The sequence below is a fragment of the Neolamprologus multifasciatus genome, chromosome 15 (assembly GCF_963576455.1).
Source record: "Neolamprologus multifasciatus chromosome 15, fNeoMul1.2, whole genome shotgun sequence".
NCBI classification, from domain to species: Eukaryota; Metazoa; Chordata; class Actinopteri; order Cichliformes; family Cichlidae; genus Neolamprologus; species Neolamprologus multifasciatus.
The window spans coordinates 9,848,043-9,873,056 of NC_140453.1; the positions used below are offsets into that span (position 1 = coordinate 9,848,043).

The 25,014-nt window shown below is 40.8% G+C and overlaps 1 protein-coding gene across 2 annotated transcripts in view; it reads left to right on the top strand.

Annotated features, from left to right (window-relative positions):
- The window catches only part of LOC146501569 (steroid hormone receptor ERR2-like), a 75,641-nt gene that overhangs the window by 46,599 nt on the left and 4,028 nt on the right, over positions 1-25,014 (top strand). For both annotated transcript variants that reach the window (XM_085133153.1, XM_085133152.1), the window contains 4 exons: positions 1,771-1,887; positions 11,060-11,170; positions 11,492-11,653; positions 22,348-22,617. In XM_085133153.1, the coding sequence (XP_084989279.1) occupies positions 1,771-1,887; positions 11,060-11,170; positions 11,492-11,653; positions 22,348-22,617 (660 nt within the window). The remainder of the gene's footprint in view (positions 1-1,770; positions 1,888-11,059; positions 11,171-11,491; positions 11,654-22,347; positions 22,618-25,014) is intronic.

Sequence of the window (25,014 nt, forward strand, 5' to 3'; positions counted from 1 at the left end):
TCTGCTTGTTAAGGCAAAGCTCAGAATCACTGTCTTCAGTTAGTGAAAAATAACATATTGCTCGGTGCTCTACAACAATAGAACAAACAGCAGATGTCAAGGAGGCAGCTGAAGAAAGAAAAAAAATGAAAACTATTTTGTTTCATTTTGTAAAACCAGAATTTCATACTTACAGATTTATTAATGCCTAAACATAATTCACATAATTTTCATAATTTTGTGCTTGTGCAAAATAGAGCAGTGGTTATGTGATTTAACATGAATTAGATTTTCTTTATGTATACAACATGCATCATATATAACATGTATATCTGTGAGAGTGACATATATATATATATATATTTCTTTTAGTTATTCATTTATTCTTAAATGTCTCTAGTGTGAATTTTGGGACATTACTGTGCATTAAAAAGTATTAAGTGTACTCATTCGATTATGTAATTTTTACCATAAGAATTTACCCTCTAGTATTCGCACTGAGAATAAAACGAAAGTACTATATATTAATACTGCAAATATTATAACGCTCTTGCTGCATGCAGTTAGTTTGCAGTATAGTATGCAGTAAGGTACATGGCGTGCATCTCTACATACGAGCGCTGCAGTGTACTTTATTTCCCCTCTGCTAATGCCTCTCAGTTTAACAGACTTTACCTACCCCAAATCCAGCAGCAGCCTCTGCCAACATGCTGGCGTGGTGCCCTCGGCCCCTAACTGTGCGTGTGACCCTGCTGGCACTTTCGATGCCAGGGATCCTGACAAATGTTGGCACCTTCTCCTTGACCAACAGGGGGTTGTGTGTGTGTGTGTGTGTGTGTGTGTGTGTGTGTGTGTGTGTGTGTGTGTGTGTACATGTGTTTGTGTGCTCCTCTGGCAGACCTGCAACAGACAACACCTGGTTTGCTGTTTTTAGGTACCATTAATACATCTCTGGACTTACGGGACATTGTTCAAACAGTCAATCATGGGGTTACGGATACTTGGGAAAGAGGATTTGTCACTGGATTCTTGGTGTCGTGTCAACTTTTGAAGTGTGTGCATAATGATTTGGGGTAAAAATAAATTAAAAAAACTCTTAACCGGAATCAGGTGAGAAAGACGGGCAGCGGTTAAATTCCAGCAGATTCAATATGTCTGCATTTTCTGGCTGTTTTTGGATCTGAGTGATTAAATTGCATAGGAAATATTTCCATAGTGAGCCAACAACCGTCAAGACGACTTGAATAATACATCGAGCTTTGCTACATGATATCGCAGTCTTAGATTGTCCAGTCTAGCAGCAGCTCCTGGTCTTTGCTGGAGAACATTATGCAGAGTGCTCAGCTGTGCGTCCGTCTCTTAGCCCTGTGCTGTTGAGGGAGGGCAGTTTTCCCATCATCCTTTAGGTGAAGAAGGATGGGCTGGAAAGGGTCGCGGTGAGCATTGCAGAGAGGACGCTCTGCATTAATGAAGCTAATTTATCTGTGAATCAAAATGGGAGTGTGTCTGCGGGGCGGGTAGGTGCTTTTTACATGCCCCATCAAAATGCCACTAAACCCTCCTCTCCTTCAGGAGTGTCACACGGGGTCACCTTGGGACAGGTGTGTGTGCGTTCACAGGCACACACGTGCACACACGTGTTGTGTATTTTGCAGTGTTCTCACTCCGCGCCTGGTGTGATTTGATCTTCTTTCCAGCGCAATAATTCCAAAACAAATTATTCCTAATTGCTGATGTATATCTTTTAAGCACACAGAATAATGGAGTCCTTTTTTTCCAATCCTTTTCCAGGGAATATCGAGTACAGCTGTCCGGCTACCAATGAGTGTGAGATCACCAAAAGGAGACGAAAGTCTTGCCAGGCCTGCCGCTTTATGAAATGTCTTAAAGTTGGCATGCTAAAGGAGGGTGAGTACTGGTTTTTCACACAAGCTCACACAACATATATATATGTGAGTGTGTGTTTGCTTTATCCTTTTATTTTTACTCTGCTCCTTGTGCAAAGCTGCATTATTTGGGGTCTCTGTTCAGTGCTGCTCCTCAGCACTACAAAAAAATCTAAGTACTGTTGTATCCATGGTTGTATATCACATAGGAAGCAGCGTGACGCAGTTGAGTTCACAGTTCGCAGAGTGATGAGGGCTGCGGTGGATGAATGCTTTAAAGACTTGTGTCTGGAGTCTGTGTCCCTTATAAAACCACACACATGTAATTTTTAGACTTAATTTCAGTCACGCTGTGGCTAAGCTTGGGTAACAAAACTAGCTCTTTATGTGCAGGAAAAGGTTATAGTTGAGGTGTTAGAACGCCTTTCTGGCAATCAGTGCTTGGGTTCAAGTAACACTTTTGGCTATGGACACCCCGGTGCTTGTCTCTGTGATGCCGTATATGCCATGCTTTATACTCCCTGGTGTAAATAGCCACATTAACTTTTCCACCCTCTGGTGCAAATAGCATTGTTGGCTATTGACACCTTGGTGCTAATAGCATCTGTCTAGATTAATTAACTGTCACATCAAAATCCTAAAGATCATTTCCTTCTTAGGCAGCTTTCTCTGTTTATTAGTATATAAACTTTAGACTCTCCTCTATGGCACCAAATTGTCTTGTGATTCTATATTTTAAAATGCATGAGATGGTGTAAAGATTTTATGATCAAGCTGAAATCAGGAGGTTCGCCTATGTGTTAGAGTAAGCTGTCTGTTTTTCAATGGTTGTGGATCTGTGATGGTCACTCCAGTCTAGAGGATGGTCAGTGATATCAAAGCCAGCTGTGGCCTCAGGGAGACACCGGTGACATCACCCACAAGCCTTACTTACTTCTCCTCACACTGCCGAGCCTCTGAGTGTTTAACTCAGCCGGGTGGAAAAAGCTGCTGAGTTGGATATTCTTACCAAGACCGACTGAGATGTGTAACAGTACTCTTAAAAAGCACAGGCTGTTCCCCCAAGACTTCCCTCTCCCCTGGGCTCTGGGTGTCTCTCTCTCCATCTCCCACTCTGTCTGTCTGTCTGTCTGTCTCCCTTCCCCTCTCTTGCCTGCCTGCCGTATTGATCCACTAAATGCTTTCCGAATATCCCACCTCACTTCCTGCACGTGTTGTTTTTCCTCCAGCGTGAGTCCTCTGGGAGTACAGAGGGAAAATCTAGCCGATAGATTTTCTTTTTTTCTTTTTTCTTTCCTCGGGAAGAGCTTTTTTTTTTATCTTTTCAGTTTGCAGAGCGAGAAGAACTATCCTACACCAATGCAAAGTCTATGAAAAGTCTAAATCATGCTATTTATATGCGGAGGGCTTGTGCTGAGCTTGGACTTCAGTGAACATTTCTGGACAGATGTCCATGAGAAAAAACAAAATCTCAAATTGCTGAAATACAGCCTATTTTAATTACATTTCTTTGTCTTATACTGAAACAAAGAATAGTTTTTGAGCAACTGTGGTACGAACGCTGTATAGGAGAATAAATGCACACTGACAGTAACAGTAAATTAATTGAATAATGTGCAGAAATAAGGCAGAAGTGTAGGCTTTCCATAGGTGTTGATGGCATAAAACATATAAGAAAATAAAGATTTAGAGAAAAAGAAGCAAAAGAATTTTTAAAATATTTCATTCACACATTAGGATTTCTTTATTTCTACCAACATTAAGATTAAGTGTAACTGATTAGAGGAATGACCGCATCGTACATTTTATTAGGACGTAATATGTGCTCTGATAGCATCAATGTGTGTATGTGTGTGTGTGTGTTTCATAGTCCACACTGAATCCTAAATTAAAGAAACATACGATTTATAAATTTATTTATAAGCTCCACATAGAGAAAAACAACTGTTTCCTAAAAATAAAACCATGGCCATATAGTTTTGTACACATCTGGTAATAGCAGCCTACACAAGTTGACTGCAATTTGTCCCAGTAACACAAGACTGCGTGTCTCTCTTTTAGTTCACTTTCACTGACCCAGCTTCACTGTGACGTAGCTGCGTTTGTTCCTCTCAGACAGAGGGGCCGTCCGTTCTGTTTGGCATAACGCTACTATTTATACATGCAGCCACTTTTTATGTCTTAATCCCGGCCAAAATATCTCACACTGAGCCTTTGACTCTTGGCCAGAAGAAAAAAAAAATAGCAACACATTTGCTTCAGAAATAAAGCTGAAACTATTAGTGCATGCTTAAAGGAAAAACTGTGGGGTATTGTCAGCGGAGAGCCAAGCTAAGCCGGCCAGTGTGTGTGCGAGGCGCAGCGTCACAGCCACCGCAATATGTGGCACAGTAGGCGATTTTCTAAAAGTGATGGTGTTCAATTAAGAGTAAAAAGGACACTTAATCATGGCATACTGCAGTGGCGTGGCCTCTTACAGATTTAAGGGGGACTTTGATCAGTGAACCAGTAGGGGGGAGGGGACAGCGGCTAGCCTCACTTTATGCTATGAGATCCCCCTGCAACAAGTGACCAAGGGCTGGTCACTGACAAGGAATAATTACATTGTGTAATTTCTTAAAATGTTAACACTTAAATGGTGTTTAACACTCTATTATCCTGCAAGGTTAGTTATATCATCAACAGGTTCAAACACGGAGGACTAATAACAGAAGGCACAAATGCAGACTCTGAACTACGAGCAGCAGATTGACATTGTGGGTAAAATCTAGGAAACACTAGCAAGGATTATTTCATAGATTCAATTCAGTTCTATTCTATTTTATTTACATAGCACCAAACCACAACAACTGTCACCTCAAGGCGCTTCACTGTAAAATAAAGATCCTACAATAATACAGATAAAATCCCAACAATCAGACGACTCCCTATGAGCAAGCACTCGGTGACAGGGAGGAAAAACTCCCTTTTAACAGTTAGAAACCTGCGGACTCTGCTGCAACTGGTTTGAGCTAAGGGGAGGGAGACAGGACAAAAGATACACTGTGGAAGAAAGCCAGAGATTAATAATATCTAATGCAGCGTGGAACGAATCCAGAGGACTTAAAGACAACAGCACATTCCACAAACAGGAGATTGATACACTGAAAAGAATAAGGAAGTGTAGAGTTAAAGGTTTAGCTTAATAAAGAAGGTTTCTATTATCTTCACAATTATCCAGACTCAGATTTAAAACGCAAATCTTTTAAACCAACAAAGACGAATGTTTGAGCGTCTACTGAAGGGATATTTTGAAGACACCCACAACTGTAGTGATGCCTCCACAGTCCAGACCTAAATACAATACTTACAGAGAAACCAGAAACCAGCTAACTTGTATTTTATATCCATATCTAAGCCAGACCTAATCAGTTTGGCCCAAATATGTTTTGTGAGATCGCAGTAAACCTTGATCTTTGACATAAAAAAATAGCTGACTGACTCTCTGATGTGGATGAACTGAAAGCTTTTCCAGCTTAAAAACAGATTTTTTTAGGTGTAAACTCATGATTGTGGTGTCCAAACAGAAAAATGGTTTTATGTTGAAGGTTTACACATTTGAGCAAATTTCATCCTTGTCAATATTAAGCAGGCATGTGTTTTTTTTACTTCTTTCCTTTGAAATGAAACCATTTTAACTTTTTAATTAATAAAATGTGTCCAGATACGTTTCTATTTTAACTATTATAATCTTCAGCTATTAACAGGTAAACATTGATAAATACATAAACTGGATATTGTAAGTTTCACTTTTTTCCCCAAGTTATTCATTTGTTCCCATTGCAAATTTCCCTCACGTTGGCAGTGGCTTCCTAAAAAACGCCTCCCTCGGGGTGCTGTGAGAGTTTTGTATTGTATTGTGATGAGTTGCTCTAGAAGTTTCCAGTATTTCTCTTCCTCGTACCAGTCATGCCATCCTGACTTTTAAAGGGTAGCTGCCAGGGATTTTGAGCCCCATTAGTGGGTGGGGAAAACCCTTCTGCTGTGCGCCACCTGCCACTAATCAGCTGACTTTACTTCTTCGAACTTGGTTTGGTGGCTTCAGGTGTGATAGGGGTCTAAATAAATCAGGTATTCTAGCTGTGGCCAGTGCCAACATAATGCAAATGGAATTTATGGATTATGCTTAAGGGTATGTTGAGCTAAGATGTCTGTTTACGATGTAACAGATTATTATTTTTCCAAGAAAATCGAAGAAATAATATAGATGACAGGCCTCTCTCCTGGTTCGGCTTTACTGCTATGTCACAGCCGAGCACCTGGATGAGCCGGGTGGACGGCAGCGAAGGGCAGCTGTTCGAGGAAGCCGGCCTCATTCACTGACCTCTCAAATGTCCAGCTGAGACTGATGAAAGGTCACAGGTCAGTGGAAAAACTCTCACGTAATTACAACTCACGGAAGGTATGGTGTCAGTCACAACTGCCAGGAGTCAGTGCACCCAGCTAATAGCGGCGCTAATATCCCATAGCATTACTGTACGGTGTTAAATGATGCAAGAATCTACCACGTGTGCATTTTTCAATTTCCGCTTTGAGTCACATCCTGCTGAAGAAGAGAGATGGATTCTTTTTTTCTTTTTGTGCCAGTAAGCATGGGTATCTATGTTGGTCCTTGAACAGGTGTCCGATCATCATGTTAACAAATTATCGTGTTCAAAAACCAAGTCCCGCTGGAACAGAAGCATATCGCCTTATACCCACTGAGTGTCTGTCCTGGAAGAAGCAGGTCTGAGCATAAAAGGCGCTTACAGTTTGGTCTTTTAGTCTCTACTGGTGGGTTCTAGTTCGGTGATGTTAGCTCGGTGTTTCTGTGGTTTATTCTTTGCATGCGGGGATTTTCTGACATCGCTGTAATGTGGTGGGTGAACACAAGCTGCCAGACTATTTTGGCAACCTACACCGCTGTCTCGCCCTCTCCTAACCACAGATAGGGATCAGCAGTCTTTCCTGAGCGAACGTGGCTACCAGGGTAATGTTACAGCCTTATTTTCCTCCGGCCACATACACAAAAGATTAGTAAAGCCATATCCAATATCACAGACTGTCAGGTCCCTTCCAAATCAATAGGCTTAAATCAGAAACCAATCTATATGCTAAGATTACATCACCATAATAAAGATATACCCAAAGTCTATACTCTGTGGGCATCTTCAGAACCAAAATTTTTAGCGTGTGTTGGTCTGCACCATTCGAAGTATTTAAACTGTAAGTGAGAAGGACCCCTCCCTTCTTGCCACTTGTTTTTTCTTGTACCGTAAACTTGTCTATCTAACAGCACATGTGTGGGGGCTTGTTTGCTTTTTAGGGTGTCAGAGTAGCTGGCAGAATGCAGCTGAAAGTCAGCGCCCACCCAGAGGCTCTGCACTGGCCTGTCCTCACTGTCTGGCAGGTGATAGATCAGACACGGAGACTAACACGTGTTCCTCCGAAGAAGAGGATTTAGCGAAGCGCTGACCTCATAACAACCCTTCTATACATGTACTCGCTTCCCGACACACATGTTAAAATGTATATCACCCCTGACAAGGGGCTCAGAATCGCTCCTTGAGGTCCCGTGCTTGTCACTGACACCGTTCTAGCTTTTTGAAAACATTTTATTTTGTCCACTACACCAGCTTCAACTTCATGAATGATCTCGGCCCTTCTCGAGCTCTGCAGATGTTTTTTATTAGAGCTGCATCTGTGGTTAGGGCGGCACTGCGAGACAAAATAATACCCCTTTGTGGACACGCTGGCTCAGATTTATGTAAGTGTAAAACATGATAAAGAGTGATACAAGTGTCATGGCAGTTACGGTTAAGCAGTGCCAGCATTGCCAGGCCACCGGGAGGGGGTTGCAGCAGATGGTGCGCCATGTTAATACCCAACCCAATTCAGTTCCCTTCAACTTTTTGTGTCGTCTTTTCTTCGCCTTTCCCTTCTTATTTTCAGCCCACCCAGACTTAAGAAAAAAACCCGATGACAGCCTTTACTGTAGCTCTTTCTGACTTTCCAGATCAGATGTTGAGAGGCAGCCCTGGAAGGGCAGAGCGGCTGCGCTTTGCAAAGGGTGAGCAGGCCGCGTCGGAGGGGGCTGCACGCCGCATCCCTCTGATTTTTCCCAGCTAAAATAGGGAGCTCCTAATCTCCCTTTGGCAGCGTTAGCCAGCCAGCCAATTCTGACACATTCTCTCGAAAGAAGCGCCTCTGACAGGTGAAAGGCTGAAAATAGTTGAGAGTGAGAAGCTTAAATACGCATGTACACACGAGCACATGTTCACATAGTAACACACAGTCTCGATATGAGACACATGCACCTTTCAGTGATGACAGCTGCTCTGTAGAGCATCTTTTTGTACCAGAAGAATGAATCTCACTTATATCATGAATGGTTTTTTTGGACACTTTTTTTTTTGTTTTTGCTCAACCTTCTGTCTTCCTTTGTGTATTTTTGTTTTTCTGGCTTCAGTTTTACACTGAAGACACTGCTGACGTGGGTGTTTTTCAGCATATAGACCGATGTTTTTGACCTCATTGCGAAGAATGTGGATTTAGACAATTTGGATGGGGGTTTAGGCAGAAAATTTAATCACATACTTAACTGGATGTTTGTGTTTTAAGGTGGACTTAAAGGGCCGTTTTACTTACTGTGTAATTTTTTTTGTCATTTTTTTTCATTGTGGGCTTAAAATGAATATTTTGGCAGCTGCTATGGTGAAATAGATATCTGTCGATTTTATGTGCAAATAATAAACACATAGCAGAACAAAATAATCCGCAGCACACTCCCGGCGCACACGCCGCCAGCGCATGAAGCGAAACACTGTCACTTTAATAAGGAATTTGCCTTAACGTTTTAACAAGTCAATAAATGTTGTGTATGTGAAAGCAAAACAGATCAGGTGGCTGTAAAGATTGCTCCAATGTAAATATGCCTCATCGTCTTGCCACACACATGTGCACGCACACAAACACACACAAACACACTCACATAGCAAGAATAGACTTTCAGCCGAGTATCTCAGCCCGTCTTTCTCGCAGTCAGCACAAAGTTACGAGCGTGCTGTAGTATGTGAATTCATATTATCCAGCACACACATTTCTTTTACCCCATAACCTCACCCATGCATCCATACTTTGCCTGTCACACTTTATGAAAGGCCAGCAACCATAAAAAAGGATCTGGATGCCTTTAAGATGATCTGTGGGCCCGCCTGGCCCCCGCTGCCCCCAACCCATGTCAGAGGCTCTCGTCTGGACCCGCATTGTCTTGAAGCGCGGAGGCCGATGTGGTTTTGGGCCTGAGGTTAGGAATGCGGTGCTGACGATGACACACATGGCCCCTCTCGCGCCCTCTCCGGCCCTCTTCCAGGGGCCTCATTCAGCTGTCTTGTTGTGGTCATATTCTCAGTACTGTTCCATATCACATGGGGAGGAGATAATCCCGCACTGGTGAGATCAGGTGGTCATTGGGACAGGCAGGGCCGACAGAGAGAGGATGTACAAACTGAGAAAGAAGAAACCATCAGGAAACAGATATATTCACCCAAGCACAGCAGATTGTTCTGTTTGATTTTCCAACCCTCCCACTCTTCAGCCTTATCTAACCCTTGTTTTTTTCCCTTGTCGTTGTCCCTGCCCTCCTGCCTCGGGTCTCTGCTGTTTGGAGCGCCGCTAAGCTGTAAACTGAAACTGGTTAGCGCTGAGCTCTTAATTCTTGTCAGCGTCTATTAATTATGGGCCAGTTGGATGTTCGAGTTCAAACAGCCCCCGCGGATCTTGGAATTCTAACTCTGGCTGTTTGGTCACTTGTCGCTTGTCGTAGCTACACGACCTAGCAGCCCACGGCAAGGAAACTGGTGTGTGTGTGTCAGTGTGTGTGTGTCTTGATAATGTTAGGGGCAAAAGCAGCAACAATTCACTGTCAGTTAGCCTGACAAGAACATGCTGCATGAATTCGGTTTTGGTACCTTCTTAATATATTTATGCATTAAACAAGCTTATTATTGTGAAAGGCTTAACTAACTGCATAACCCTATATTAGGCCTCTGTGTACCATTAAATAGAGAGAGAGAGGCTCCTGAACTGATTTAATATCTGGAGTACATGCACACAGTTTCCTGAAGCCCAATTTATCATTTTAAATTTAACTTAACCAAGAGTAATGCTAAAAACAACCACTAAAGCTCCATCTATCGCAAACCCAGCTCCTGCCTGCCTAACTGACTAATTAAAACCGCATCCACATGTGTTCAAAGAACAAGAAGTCTATTTGCAAGCCTTATTGATTACTTTAAGGCGTACAAATGGAAAGCTGTGTTAGGAGAGGGGCTCTCGATTTAGCTTCAATCTGCCAGGCATAAAATGATCTCACTGTGTTTGCTGGGAAGAATGAGCTCCCTCTGGGCACGGTGGGTAATTAGGTTAGTGGATAGTCGGTGTCAGGAAATTGAAAGACCATCCTAATCGGATTCTTTTGTTTCCAGGGGAATCAAAGGAATTTATATGAGTCACTGGGAAATCTCACACGACTTAATTCCACTTGACCATGTAAAATCTGTTTGCTCTCCCTCAGTGCTCAAACAACTTTTAATGCAAACGTATCAATTCAGGAGACAAGGTGCATCCAGCCCGCATCCTCTGTGATGGCTTTGAAGATAATCCTGCATGTGAATGCTTAAACTTCCACTCAGACATCCTGCTTGATGGTTGTAAGGTTAAAAATAAAGGAATGAAACTGTTTATGTAGATAAATGACAGAAAAATGCTGTTACCCTAATTTTTGTACTGTATATTATATGAAGAATGGTTATATAGTATTTGTCATATACAGGGTAGAAAATTAAAAACCCTGAAATGCTTGTGAGAGTCTGATGACACAGCAAAACAGGTCAAGTTTCCCCCCAATAAATAGGCTACAGTTTTATAATAAGCTGTGGTTATGGTAGCAAATACGATGCCATAAAATAGGTCGTTATAATTGAATGTAACTTTCAAAAATTAAGCATATAAAAAGAAAGTGAGAAAGTCAGCAGCAACGCCTACTTCCAAACATAACAAGTGAAAAGTTCCCTTTTATTTTATTTTGCTACGTAATCATTAAGTTTTGTGGATTCGTCAGAGTGGCTTTGGTTTATCTTATACATACGTGATATTTTTAATTATTTTTTTTGCAGGTGTGCGTCTGGATCGAGTGAGAGGGGGGCGTCAGAAGTACAAGCGGCGGTTGGATGCCGAAAACGGCGCCTACCTCGGCCTCACCCTCCCCCCTCCAGCCAAAAAACCACGTGAGTCGCTTTTTTGTTGCTTTTTTCTTTTTTTAATTTAAAATCTCCCTCAGTAAAAATGTGTGTATTAATTGAGCATTACAAAAAGCATTAACTTTATTAGTTAATATGATGGGACATTAAGCTGTGAAATGAATCCCCTTGAGGAATATGGCGAGAGCATTGTTATCTACATCCAAAGATGAGATTCATGTGGCACAATATGATCATATTTTAGGCAAACACTGTTGCCTTAAACTGTCACACACCACAGTACATTTATATTCCTTCACGCCCTCCGTCCTTCTCTCTACCTCTCTCTCTGTCTCTTCCCCCTCTTAGTGACAAAGATCGTCTCTCATCTGCTGGTGGTGGAGCCAGAGAAGATCTATGCCATGCCTGACCCCACCATGCCGGACGGAGACATCAAGGCTCTGACAACGCTTTGTGACTTGGCTGACCGCGAGCTGGTGGTCATCATTGGCTGGGCCAAACATATCCCAGGTAGAAACATGTGACTGCTCTTGACTGAACCTGTCATCAGGGCTCTGGTTTTCCAAACACTTGTCTTAATGTGAAATTTCAGACATAGGTGCTTTTTATACAGGCCATCTATTAAGTTGAGGTTCACGTGTGGTCTTGTGCAGTTAGTAAAGCGGAGGAGAAACTGCTCCCATTTGCTCTTTGATTTGCTGAAATGTTACAGTGTGAGATTACTGGAGTACTTCACCGACTGCTGTACATAACACGCCACCCCCTCCCGTTCATACGCATGCACACACACAGGATAATTAACATCTGCTACTCATCTGCACCTAAGGGAGAAGCTAGTCCCATATTCTAAAATCTAATCAATAAAGAGCAGCTGAAACCTTTGATTTGACTGGGGTGGGGTGGACTGGGGTGGGAGAGTCTGTGGGGGGGACCCGCCCCTATGTCAATGTATTCCATTTCAATCCCAGACTTAAAGAAAGCAATCCTCTTACTTACTTAAGGAGACTACACAGGGCCTGTGGTGAAATTGATTTATTTAGGGAAATACTGATGGATTTCCCTTCTCCTTGTTGATGAATTCTTAAATAAGACTTGCTATGCAAATGTTCTTAGATCTTCCGTTCTTCTCATCTTTATCGGCTGAAGGAGACACTTTGGACCTCCGCGTGTTCATAAGGAGCACTGGCTGGTTTCAAAGAATATGCAAGCCATTGATCTGGTTACATAAAGCATGTAAAAGACACACGTGTTGTCAATTCAATTATTATTCAATTAAAGCTAGTAATATTCTTCACTGATGCATTTCTTAAAGGGGTTCCTAATTAATTAAAATATATGGCAGGAGTCAAGACACAAATTTTATCTTCAGTTGTCTTTTGTTGTGCATTTATTTCAAGGTGATAACAAGAAAAAGCAAATCCTTACGTCAGAGTAAGGAACTAAAAAAGGTCTCGTGCTTGCTTAAACAGAATTAATTAGTCGTAAAAACAAAAATGAATTTATTCAGAGTAAATAAAAAATGATTTTTTTGCCAAAACAATGGAGTTTTTTTCTCTCTGTCTCCTTTTGGGCTGGCACAGTGCTGTCCTATTTGTCCCATTCACTGACTCGTCGTCCACACTTAAAGCAAGACTATGAATCGTTTGCTGAGCAGTGGCCCAGAGTAGTTATAGGACCAGAGATGGGCAGTAACACGTTACTTGTAATGCGTTACTGTAATCCGATTACTTTTTTCAAGTAACGAGTAAAGTAAGGGATTACTATTGCAAAAACGGTAATTAGATTACCGTTACTTTCCCGTAGGAACGCTGCGTTACTGCGTTACTAAAACCGTGATTTTTTTTTTTGCGAGAATGTCTCATGACAGTGACGTAAGCAAGTGCGACGTTTGTGGCAACAGCTGTGTGCGGATCAACAATGGATAATATATCGAGTGCGGGAGAGAGTATGAGCGTGCAGCGTTTAAAGCGTGGAAGTACTGACCTTACTTTAAGTTTGATTCCATAAAAAGTAACAAAAATATTAGTGTCTGTTGTGCGTGGGAAGAAAACTTCTTTTTACAGCGAAAAAAACCCCCTAAACTTCCGAGCAAGCACCGAGTGCACTACAACGTAATGGGAAACTCACAGAGAAACTCGCGGATTCTTCCACTGACCGCTGCAGCACACCTGCACCAGGGTAAACCTCCGCCTGCTTTACAGGTGAAAATAGAGCAACACGACCGCAAGTCTTTGACTTTATTTAATTTCTGCTGTGTTTTACTTGCATCTATTTGAAAGAGTGAGTGTAAACACAAAAAATATATATTTTATGTGCTGGAATGTGCAGAAAATAAGTTTAAATATTAAACAAATTTCTTCCAGTCAGAGAATGTTGCGTATAATTACATTTTTGCTTGATGCATAAAGTTAAAAGGTTAAAACTAATAAAAAAAGTTTTAAAAAGGGACTTTTCCATTGATTACATTTTGTATGATGGATTATATAAAAAAGTAGAATTGGGCTGAAAGATCTATCGCTTTATCACCTATTCAGGTTGTAAATCGTGTTTTTAAAAAGTAACTAAGTAACTAGGTAACTAAGTAATTAATTACTTTTGAAAATAAGTAATCAGTAAAGTAATGGGATTACTTTTTTGGGGAAAGTAATCAGTAAAGTTACTGATTACTTTTTTCAAGTAACTTGACCAACACTGTATAGGACGATGGCAAATACGGTCATGGGAAAAAGAAAGTACATCCTCTTTTAATTTTGTGGCTTTACAGGACATAATAAAAATTATCTGTTTAAAATTAAGTAAATAAAGCCTCAAAGGAAATGCATATGACATGTAACCCGTGTCATTATTTATTTGACAAAAACTCAAAAGATGTAGAAGTGTGTAAACAAAGTACATCCTTACTGCTTCTGTAGGAAATAGAAAGATCAATCAAGTTAATTAATTGATCATCAGCGAGGGTGAGCACCTCTGTGAAAGCTGAGGTTTTGGCAGTTTGCTGGTCTGCGGTATTCAGATGTGTGTTAATGTAATGCCAAGGAGCAAAGATATCAGGAATGTATGGGCTCAAATTGTGGTCATAAATATTTTGTACTTGTAAATCAAACGCGTAGTTGTGAAGTGAGTTTTGTAACCTTGTAAACCAAAATATCTGAAACTTTTATATGGAAACCGCCACTCCAACAGCCAAACCCATCTGTTCTCTGATTGGATTGTTAAATTTGTGATTGAGATGACATTGACCAATCAGCTAAAAGGACGAAAAAACGGATCAAAATTCGTACTTGTAAGTTGAAACTCGCACACAGCCAGGAAGCTTGAGCGCAGAGCTTTACACATAGTTTTTTGTTTTGTATCTGTAAGCAGACCTTAACAAAAAAACTGTAACTTGTGTAAATATTTTTACAAACACAAATATTTTTTACACACACACACACACAAATTCTCATCTATGAATGCACAAACATAAAATTTTTAGATATTTTGGTTTACAAGGTTACAAAACTCAGTAGTACAAAATATTTATGACCACAATTTGAGCCCAATGTTCTTGCACATCAGTCTGGTAAGAGTTAAAGTTTTGTTGGTTTTTTTTAAATTGAACTCCAGTGAGAAAGCTTATTCACGGGTGGAAAAGGGAAAAGGTGTTGCAATAGCCCAGTCAAAGTCCAGACCTCAATCTCATTGAAATACCTTAAGAGAGCTTGACATAAACAAACCTCAATGGGCTAAATCAGTGCCGTAACGAAGGTTACAATGATTTGATGAAGTCATACAGAAAACAGTTACTTCAAGTTATTGTCACTAAAGCCGGTTCTACTAACTACTGAATCATGGGGCGTATTTATTTTGCATTTTGGCTTTGTTTAATAAATAATGACACTTATATGTAATTTTGTTGTTTGCCTTCAAAGTAAAAGTTGCCGCTTTTGAAATGTAATGGCTGATGCAGGACAATTTACTCTAATGGTAAATATTTTTTATTTCTGGTTTGCGTTGTACTTTTTTAAGTTTAACTAAAGCTCAGAGAGATGTCTGCAAGTATTTGCAGATAAATTGGCAACTTCCATGCAAACTACTGACAACCCTGGCAACTAACTAGGGACCTTACCTGGCAACCTTATGACCTGTGTTTGCCAGATGGTGGTCGACAGGCCTGTGTGATTGAGGCCTTAGCGGTAAGAAAAGTTCAGGAATGGAGAATGACATTAGGAGACAACTCCTCCACATTATGTGTCAATATGCTGTAGACCAGTGATTCTCAAATGTATGCTGTGTTCCACTAGTGGGGCACCTAGCCACTTCATCCACAGTCAGCCAAGTGGGCAACCATCTGAAAACAGCATCGATTGCATAGTGGAGTAACATGAAGGAAGTTACCTGTTGGGGAAAGCTTACATCATCTGTTTGGACTTCACAATTTAATGTGGGCCAAAATGAGCTGAGCCCAAACCAGCCCTTTGAACTTTAGATGAATGTTTAGGAAAAGAGAAGCCTGATTAAGCGATTAGCCAATGGAGGGTTGCTGGGGTTTGAGACATGCTGTCTCACCACTCTCGAGTTTACATCGAGAAACAAGCGTTAACAGGAACAAAAGGAGCTTCCCTGACCCAAATGCACAGTATTTTGTTTTTTTGTTTTTTTTTTTGCTCCTGACCTCTTTTCCATTCAACATCTTGTGAACAAGGGAAAAAATCTAATTCAGGTGTATTTTTCACAAAAAAGCCAAATAGGGTAACTACAGTCAAATGAGCCCCATGGGGCCTGCAATGAATTTTACTGTAATGTTTTTCCACTGCCTTTTTCTCATTACATTTGTGTATATATATGTATATATATAAAGTATTGATCTTGTATGGTGTGAAGATCTAAATCCAGATCTGTCAGAGTTATTAAAGGCAGCACGTGACACTTTGGAGACATTTTACCCGCGGCCACTGGGTCAAAGTGTCACCAAGTAACGATTAAGACAAAAGGGGTCCCTACAGTTTAACAGTCCACTCCCTCCATTACACTCATAGCCCACTGCGCAAATGGCCTTAACGATGAGGTAATAGGAGTCATTAGCGCAGATCGCTCCATTAATGTGAAAGTCCTTCAGCATCCACATGTGGAGAGCTGGGAAGAAACATGTAATACTCCTTAGGTTTTGTGGTACATGTGTTCATTGTGAAGGCTTGAATATTTGTGTTTTACAGCTGGAAAGAAGTAATTGGATGAATTTTTAATCCTCACAGTTTAGTTTGGTTTAGGGTTTTTTGTGTGCAAAGGAGCCAATTAAAAATATTGAAGTTTTTAAAAATAAAACCAAAAACACACATTTTGGCTTCAAGAACATGATAGGAGACATGTTATTGTGGCCCTTGATTTGTAACCACACACACACAGACCACCTCACAAAGCGTAGACTACATTCAAGTCAACAGCGTACAGCGCCCTCTATTCACTTTATCTAATGCTCGTTCTTTTTCCTTTCTTTTTCTCTGTTTCTGTCCCGCGCACCCTCTGCCATAATATCTTTCACACACACTCTCTGGCTTCCTTGTTCTCCTGTTCCCCTGGCTCTCCCTCTCCTACTCCTCCTGCTCATATAGGGCCCTCAAGTCTCATTATTACCTCTGTCTTTTTATTAGGCCCATTAGGGCTCTTAGGAGGCCTGTAATGATACTAAATGAATAGAGAGTGAACTGCTGTCTGTTTTAGACCTCGCTCTCAATGACAGCTTCAAGCTTCACTGCCAACCACTCAGTCTCCTCACTGTACTGAGCAGGGCCTCAGTTATCTTACACGCACCTGTATTTTTTTGTTGCATTACCAGAACCCTGCCAAACAGTTCTTTTTTGGGGACCTGGGGACCTTTAAAGAAATAGACATATTGCTGACTAACATGCTGCATTGGCTAAATAAGGGTTTTTTACAGTGTTACAGTATTGTAATGTGTTTAGTGAAATGGCAACACCCCTCTCCACACACACACACACACACACACACAACAACAGCCTGCCCCAGCAGGTCAATGCATTACTACAAAAACTGCCTCACAGTTTGCAGAGCACAACATGGTTATAAAACAGTGAACAGTGTGATAAATGTAGAAGTAACAAAAATACTTCTGATTTTGATTTTAAAGTTAGCAAAAAAACAGTCCCTATTTATTTTAATGCTCAATGCATTTTGTTATATAACTTACTGTCTCTTTCTTTATGGCTAAAAATATTAATTTTGATTACATTTTGTCAGCTTAGTAAATCTTTTTGTAACTATTAGCATTAAAATTTATTTGATCACTAAAAAAAACAGCAGTTTACATAGTTGGATCAAAATTTTGCAGTGTTACAAACCTTACTATTCCCTGTAGCCACGCACTTGGCAATGGGAAGAAAAAAGCTCCCTTTTAACAGGAAGAAACCTCAGACAGAACTAGGGGGACGGGGAGGGGCAGCCATCTGCCTCAGTCAGCTGTGGGGAGTGGCGAGAGAAGAGATGAGTGCAGAGCAATAACACACTATAAACACTGAGCAGGTTAGTTGGGCTCGTAACTACAGATCATAAATGTGTAGCTTGTGCAGAGAGGTGCAAAGAGAGAGTACAAAGCACAAGCTGGAGGAGAGAGAAGATTCAAATTTAATGGCATGCAGTAGTGGCAGATAAATGCACGGCGTTTTCAGGGTCACTGAGCCAGTTTAATTATCAAAAAGAAAATTGTCAAGCTTAGTCATAAAAGTAGAGAATGTGTCTCTTTCCAGTCCCTGTTGGTATACTTGCTGTGGCATTTTTGTAACAAGGAGTTCAGCCTGGAAATGAAAAATGTTTGGACTAGTTCTTCTAGTATCTGAGACAGGGTGTTCCTAATTTTGGCAATAATGCACAGAGTGAAGAGGTAAAAGACCTCGTTAGCAAAACTTAGCTTAAAAGAGTTAGCAGTAACTTCTGAGTTTTAGGCATTTATTTACATGTATTCAGTCTTAAATACTTTTTTTTTTACAGTTTTTTTTCCAGCGACCCTCTATGCTATAGATTAGATTAGATTGTATAGATTAGTGTCATAATTTTCCTTTTTGATAAAGCATTTGTTAGAGGTGGATCAGGTGACCCTATATCCTCCCATAGTTATGCTGTAGGCTGCTGTTTCTTCTTCACTCACTTTTTTTTTACTTACTATGTGTTTATACACCACTCTGCATTTAATTATTACTTATGCTTTGGAAAAGAGCCAGAGATTAATAATATCTTTTGTCGTGTCGCCCTCCCCTCACCCCCAAACAGTCATGACAGACGGCTGCCTCTCCCTGACCCTGGATCTGTCGGAGGTTTCTTCTTGTTAAAAGGGTTTTTTTTTCTTTCCCACTGTCGCCAAGAGCTTGCTCATAGCACTTTATCTGATTGTTGGGTTTTTGATTAATTATTGTAGGGTCGTCCTACATAAAGCGCCTTGAGATGATGGTCGTTGTTTTTTTCCACTATATAAATAAAATTGAATTGAAGTAAAGTGAACTGTAACCTCCAAAAATTAGGCTTCATTGAGCCCTATAAGTAGTAATTTGCACTCTTGCACTGAAATTTTTTTTATTCAAAGTGTCTTTTAGGCATTTTCCAATAGTCTAGATTTCTTTAAAATCATTTAAAGAAATCACTTTAAGTTTAAAATAATTTTACCTAAACTTACTTTCGGGTGCTTCTTTGTTCACAAGGGTCACCACAGCTGATAGCTCCCCATGTTTAATTGAGCTTTTTGTTCCTGATGCAACCCTAAAGGGGATTTCTGTCTCAACTGGAATGGAACCAGCAACCTTTTGTTTGTGAAGCAAATGTCACTACACTATGAAGACGCATAACGATAAAGCCTATAGGATGTAAAGTTAAGGATTTTGATTTATTCAGCTAACAAGTAAACCATAAATACTCTAAAACCCTGTAGTTTAGCAGAACAGCGTCGCTGTTCATGTTCTTCATCTCCATGCAGAGAGACTGCAAACACAGAGATGCTGACATCGCCTGGTTTGCTCAGTATTGTGTCATGTTTGGTCAAACAGCATCAAATCACTAGGGTGAAATATTGATATTTCATCAGGGGGATTCACCCTCCACAGTGACACTTAACTCAGCCACCTCCAGGCGACGCACTTCCACCTCCAGGCTAACCCCAGGGAAACCAGGAAGTCACTAAATTGCTTCAGTAAATTGAGTGTTTAAAAACAGAGAAAAGAAAAAGGGGGCCAGGAGTGCTGGGGGAAAATAAGAGAAATGTATGCATGTCTTCACCAATGAGTCACAAAATGAAAAGCACAGTGCAATGTTCTGCTGGGAAAACCTTTAGTCCTGGCCTCCATGCAGATGTTACTTTGACATGTCACAAGTTCCAAAATTGCACAGGAGCAGCTGGAGGAATTTTACAAAGAGCTCAAAACTTTATCTGGACTACAAAGTCCAGTTGAGCATCTGTCCCACATGGAAAAAGAGCCAAGGTTCACGAAGGCCACTCCCAGCAGCTCTCAAGACTCAAAGCATTTGTTGCCAATGTCCTGATACCTGACACTACAGGATACCCATGATAAGCAAGCTTTTGGCATCACAAAGGGAGGGCATTCTGCACAATTGGTGGTTTTATGTTGAGGCAGTATATTAAAGGTATGCTACATTAAATGGAGCTAATAAGCATGATTTTTAGCCTGAAGTGTTCTTGCTTTACAGTTATTTAAACCAATTGTTTCTGTATGTAACTATGCTACTTTTTTCTAACTGTCAGACTTATTTTGTCCTGCCTCACTATTCTAAATAAGTATCACCAAATTTAGGCCTTTCATTTCTCTTGCAGAAGTGTCTTTGGGGAATCTGGAGTAAACTCATGAATTCCTGACACAGCATTGATATCTACATTCAGTGATCCTGTGGTCCTCTCTTCCCCCCACTAAACATGTACCGGATGTCCTCCATCAAATGTCTGTTTGTCAGATCTGAGGCTTGGATCGATACCCTTTCGCATTTGGTGGACTGATTACAATCTACTAATCAATGACACCCCCAGCACTCTTTTCTCTCTGCTTCATTCTCTCGCTTCCCGCCGTTCCTCTATTTGCTTGATAAGAAACATCGGGAGGACCCCTTTTAAGTCAACCTGTCCGATTCCGATCCATACAAGTTTCAAGATTTAAGTAAGCAGCGTGGTGAGTTCAAGGCCCTGGTCAATATCCCCCAATCACCTTCCTATTCACCATAGAGTAGTGAAAGGTATTGTGGCCATTGAGGTCCTTTCAAGTATTTGATGTGGTGTGTGTGTGAATGTTAGAGGTGAAAGTTGATGGGTCGACCTCGAGATTTGGATGAATTGCCACACCACGTTCAAAAGGTTGAACAACACAGGAAGAAGCCTGCATGTGTGCTTTTTTTTTGGGATCTTAACATTGCTGCATTTAAAGCATTCCCCTTCATAATTCCATCCCAATCCCAGTGATTATGTTATTCAGTATATATACGGACCTGATTTCTCCTGTTGCAAAACTCTAAACAAATTCTCACACACTGAAAATCAGCACATTAATACACTTGTGATACATGATGGTAAATGTTGTTGGGAGAACTACACCACAGCTACAGAACAGATCCAGTTTCTTAATCATGATGGCTCAAAATTCCTGTGAATGAACTAACCAATAAATACCAGTTCAGAGTCCACAGCCAGAAAGGGTGAGTTGAAAGTTGATGCCAACAAAGAATATGAACAATGTGATAGGCAGGAACAGGATTAGAGTGAGACACCATGTTCATATACAGGGAATGATTGTGCATGCACAGGAAAAAAGACATTTTACTATGATACGCAAATCTGTGTATGTCTGTCCATATGTTTTTGCTACCAAACTTGGTACGCAGGCTCATCTGATACACCTGAAGGTTGTTATCTATATCAGATATTCTGATGTCATCATATTGCCTAGCAACCAGCTAACAACAGGTTAAAATGACTTGATATTAGCATTTCTGAAGCTGCAGCAACTTATAAAAGGATTTTATAGTTTTAGTTATACAACAATAACACATCCACAAAACTTAAGTTATGTATAATATGTTATGATACCTTCAGGTTCCATGAGAACCATATTACAAATGACTAAAATGACCTTTTTAGCCTTGAATGTACAACAATCCACAATACCTCATGAAATCCTCCTATTGTTTTCAATTCCCAACATTAACATCTCCTTTATATCCACAAAAGTGGAATTACACATGATATATTATCATCATGTTGCATAGCAACCACCTGGCAGTGGGCTGAAATGACCCAATTTGTGCATTTATGGGGCTACAATTTATAAAGCATTGATCATTTTAATTTAATGGCCAACAGCAAAAACGGGTCAGAAAGTACCGTGACATGGGCATGTACTATTAGAGTTTCTTGTTGTAGTAAATGTTTTATTTATATAAGTATTATAAACCTGTAGGCTATATCTTATACTATAGATAAAAGGTACTTTCACTTGCTTCCTTTAAAAGAAAAAAATTATCAGATGGTCTTTTTGATGCAAACAGAAGGGTTTTTTTTGATTCAGAAGTGTTTTGAATGCTGTTTGAAAGGTTTTTCTTTACCCTTTTATGAAAAGGATGGAAGAATCCCACAAAAGTCTCTTAGAAAATGCGAAAACTATAAAATGGTGAAGTCTAATTATAAATCCACATGATCTTCTTTTTTTCTCCTTCCTATTTCCTCAGTTGGAATTTCAGTACATTAATTTAGTCTGTTTTAAATGACAGAATTAACTTTGAAGTTGTTGTAAAGAAGAAGTGAATGTCTATTCACCCGTCCTTACTCTGACAATGATACGATATAATCAGTGTTAAGTCTGGATTTGTCCTCACTAAGCAGGGTCTCATGTGCTTATGCAGTGGGTTGCAGAAGGACTGAGTTGATGGCTGAGGCAGCCCTGGCTCATGTTTCAAAGGCCTCTGCTCCTGACTGATTTATAGTGCTCCCTGAAAGCCACTGCATACAGCAGTCGGTCTCTGTTTCAAGTCGGACTTCTTTGAGGATTGTGCAGCAATTGTACATAGCCCATAAAGCACACAGAGGACTGAAAAAGGCAACAATTGAGCAGGGGGGTTAATAGGCTGCCCTCTTACTATGTCACATGGTTGTTCTGTGTGAGGGCTCAGCAGTACCTAGAAAATGTTCAAATGTGACATATCTTTTCTTTATACTCCTGCAGGCTTTTCCACACTCTCGCTGGCAGACCAGATGAGTCTATTGCAGAGTGCCTGGATGGAGATCCTGGTGCTGAGCATTGTGTTTCGCTCACTGCCCTGCGAGGATGAGATAATGTATGCGGAGGACTACGTGGTAGATGAGGAGCAGGCGAGGATCTCAGGCCTACTGGACCTTCATGTTGCCATCTTGCCATTGGTCCGACGCTACAAGAAGCTGCGCATGGAGAAGGAGGAGTTTGTTACGCTCAAAGCCATTGCACTCTCTAACTCAGGTAATCTTCCATTCACCTGTTAGACTTAAATTCACAATCCTAATCTATGAATTTGTGAACAGCACAAATATTGTAGGCTCAAATTCATAGAAACGTTGGATGAGTAGTGGGTTTGGATCTTCATAAACTTTATAGTGCATCAATAAGTAGGCAGAGCAGGATTGTGTTGCTGAATGCAAGTCAAAATGATGGGATTACATCCTAAACCGAGTTCTGTTTATTGTATTTGGCTTCCAGAGAGTTTAAGTTTTCCAAAAATCATCTATTTAAAACTCCCAGAGATAGTAGTGGCTCAGTGGCATACTTGCGTTGACTACTACCCTGTCACGGCAGATGGCTGCCCCTCCCCGAGCCTGGCTCTGCCAGAGGTTTCTTCCTGTTAAAAGTGAGTTTTTCTTTCCCACTGTCGCCAACTGCTTTACAGGGATCATCTGATTGTTGTGGTTTTCTCTGGAGGCTCTTTTCCTTCAGACATAAAGCACCTTGAGGCGACTGTGATTTATCGCTAAAGAAATAAAATTAAAGTAAATGAAAGTACTGTAATCAAGTAATCGAAAACCGATTAGTCACTTTTGCCAAATAGCCTTTATTTTCTCCGCAGTAATGACATAGACAGGAAGGTACATCTTTATATAAAATCTCAAGTAAAGCCTGGCAGTTGGCATTTAATTAAACAAACAAAGAAATAAAACACGGGGATAAAAAATGTCGAGTGGTTATCGGTATCTTGTGGCACCATCACCCCCACAATGAAAGATCCCCGATAAGAGAGGACATAAAGGTCAAGATCAAGATTTTTTTTTTTAATTTAACTTTGTGTCAGTGTCTGTGTGTGTACCTATATTTTAATTTGTGTGCAGATACATGTGCACGTGTGTGTGTGTGTGACTGTCACATTGCGCTCTCATTCTCTCCATCTCCATAACAGTAGCTGCCAGCGCGCCACAGCCGAGGGAGATATATTTAGCATTTCATTAGAAAAACAGGGGCTGTCAATAAAATGTGTTAAGTGGAGTGGAATGAGCGTCGGGGAGCGACGGGCCTCGTTTGTTCCAGTGTGAAGATGCTGCGCCCGTATTGACAGTTTGCTTTTCATGAGGCTGGGCCTGTCCCCCGCTAATCAATGCCTGTTAGGAGTCTTTTCTCCTGCCTGACTGAAAAAAATGAAAAATGCTGAGCCCAGAGCTTTAGTCTCCTGATGACAAACACTCCATGGGAAAGTTGGGGATAAATAGGAGGGGAGGGGATGGAAAGACAGGGAGGTAAAGGTATAAGGAAGACGTGTGAGAGAGAGAGGAAGGCTAGGGTTCAGAGGGGTTGCTCTGGAAGGGCGAGGGGGCAACTTCGGCTCGTTTGAACACAGTCTCGGTGAGCTTCGGCTCCAGTGGTCCTCTGGGTGTGACAGCTGTGGAAATTCATGGCCATTGATTTTGTAATTAGCAAAGTATCGACGGGATTGACGCCAGGCTGCTGACGGATTACATGGAAATTGTTTCTTCAAAGTTAGTTTTGCATTCCTCCCCCAGCCCCAGCCTCCTTAAACACACACAAACACACGCACACACACTCATGCTTTACGCGTGCACCCATTTAAAAACATATTGCTTATTTTCCACTATCTTTCTCACATCTGAGCGCGCGCGCACACATGATCGTGCAGCCTAATGAGGATCAGATCAGCATTAACATGAAGGTTTCAAATGAAGAGTGCTGGAACACATGTGCGGTCCACATAGCCTAGTTAATTTCCCAAGATAGAAATGCAATTTACACAGAAGGCGACTGGTAAAAGAGACTTAATCAGTCAGTTAGGAACATAATTAGCCTTGTACTTTCCCTTTTTTCTGCCTCATTTACATGTTCATACACGGTCTTACTTCACGCCACAACTTTCATGACACATAGCGGAGCTGATCTCATTCACTTACACTTCAATCAGCAGCCGTGTTTGCCTTCTCTTTAGCGCTACTCCGTATTACTACCAGGGTAGGACGAGTTTATCTCAGTCTGTGAGATTTGATTATAATACTGTATTGAATTCGCATTTGCGTCGTGCACGGCTTTATCTGTGAGTTAATGAATTGTGGATATGATGCATACACAGATTAGACCTGACACAGTATGTCAGTGCAGTGAAATTGGCTGAAAGCAAACCAGTGCTTGTCCATTAAAAGGCTCGCTGTCAGCTCGTCCTTCGGAGGACAAGCCTGTTTTTTTCTTTCCTCTCTTTTTTTTTCCTCCAACATGTAGACTTATACGTAGAGAGCAGTTTTTAATAAGTCTCAACTGGTTTTATTTTAGAGCCTATACATAAGGGGGCCAACTGCTCTTTCTTATGGAAATGAAGCCCATCTGCCACCATCATTCAGCTGAATGATATCCTAGTAATGCAGCCAT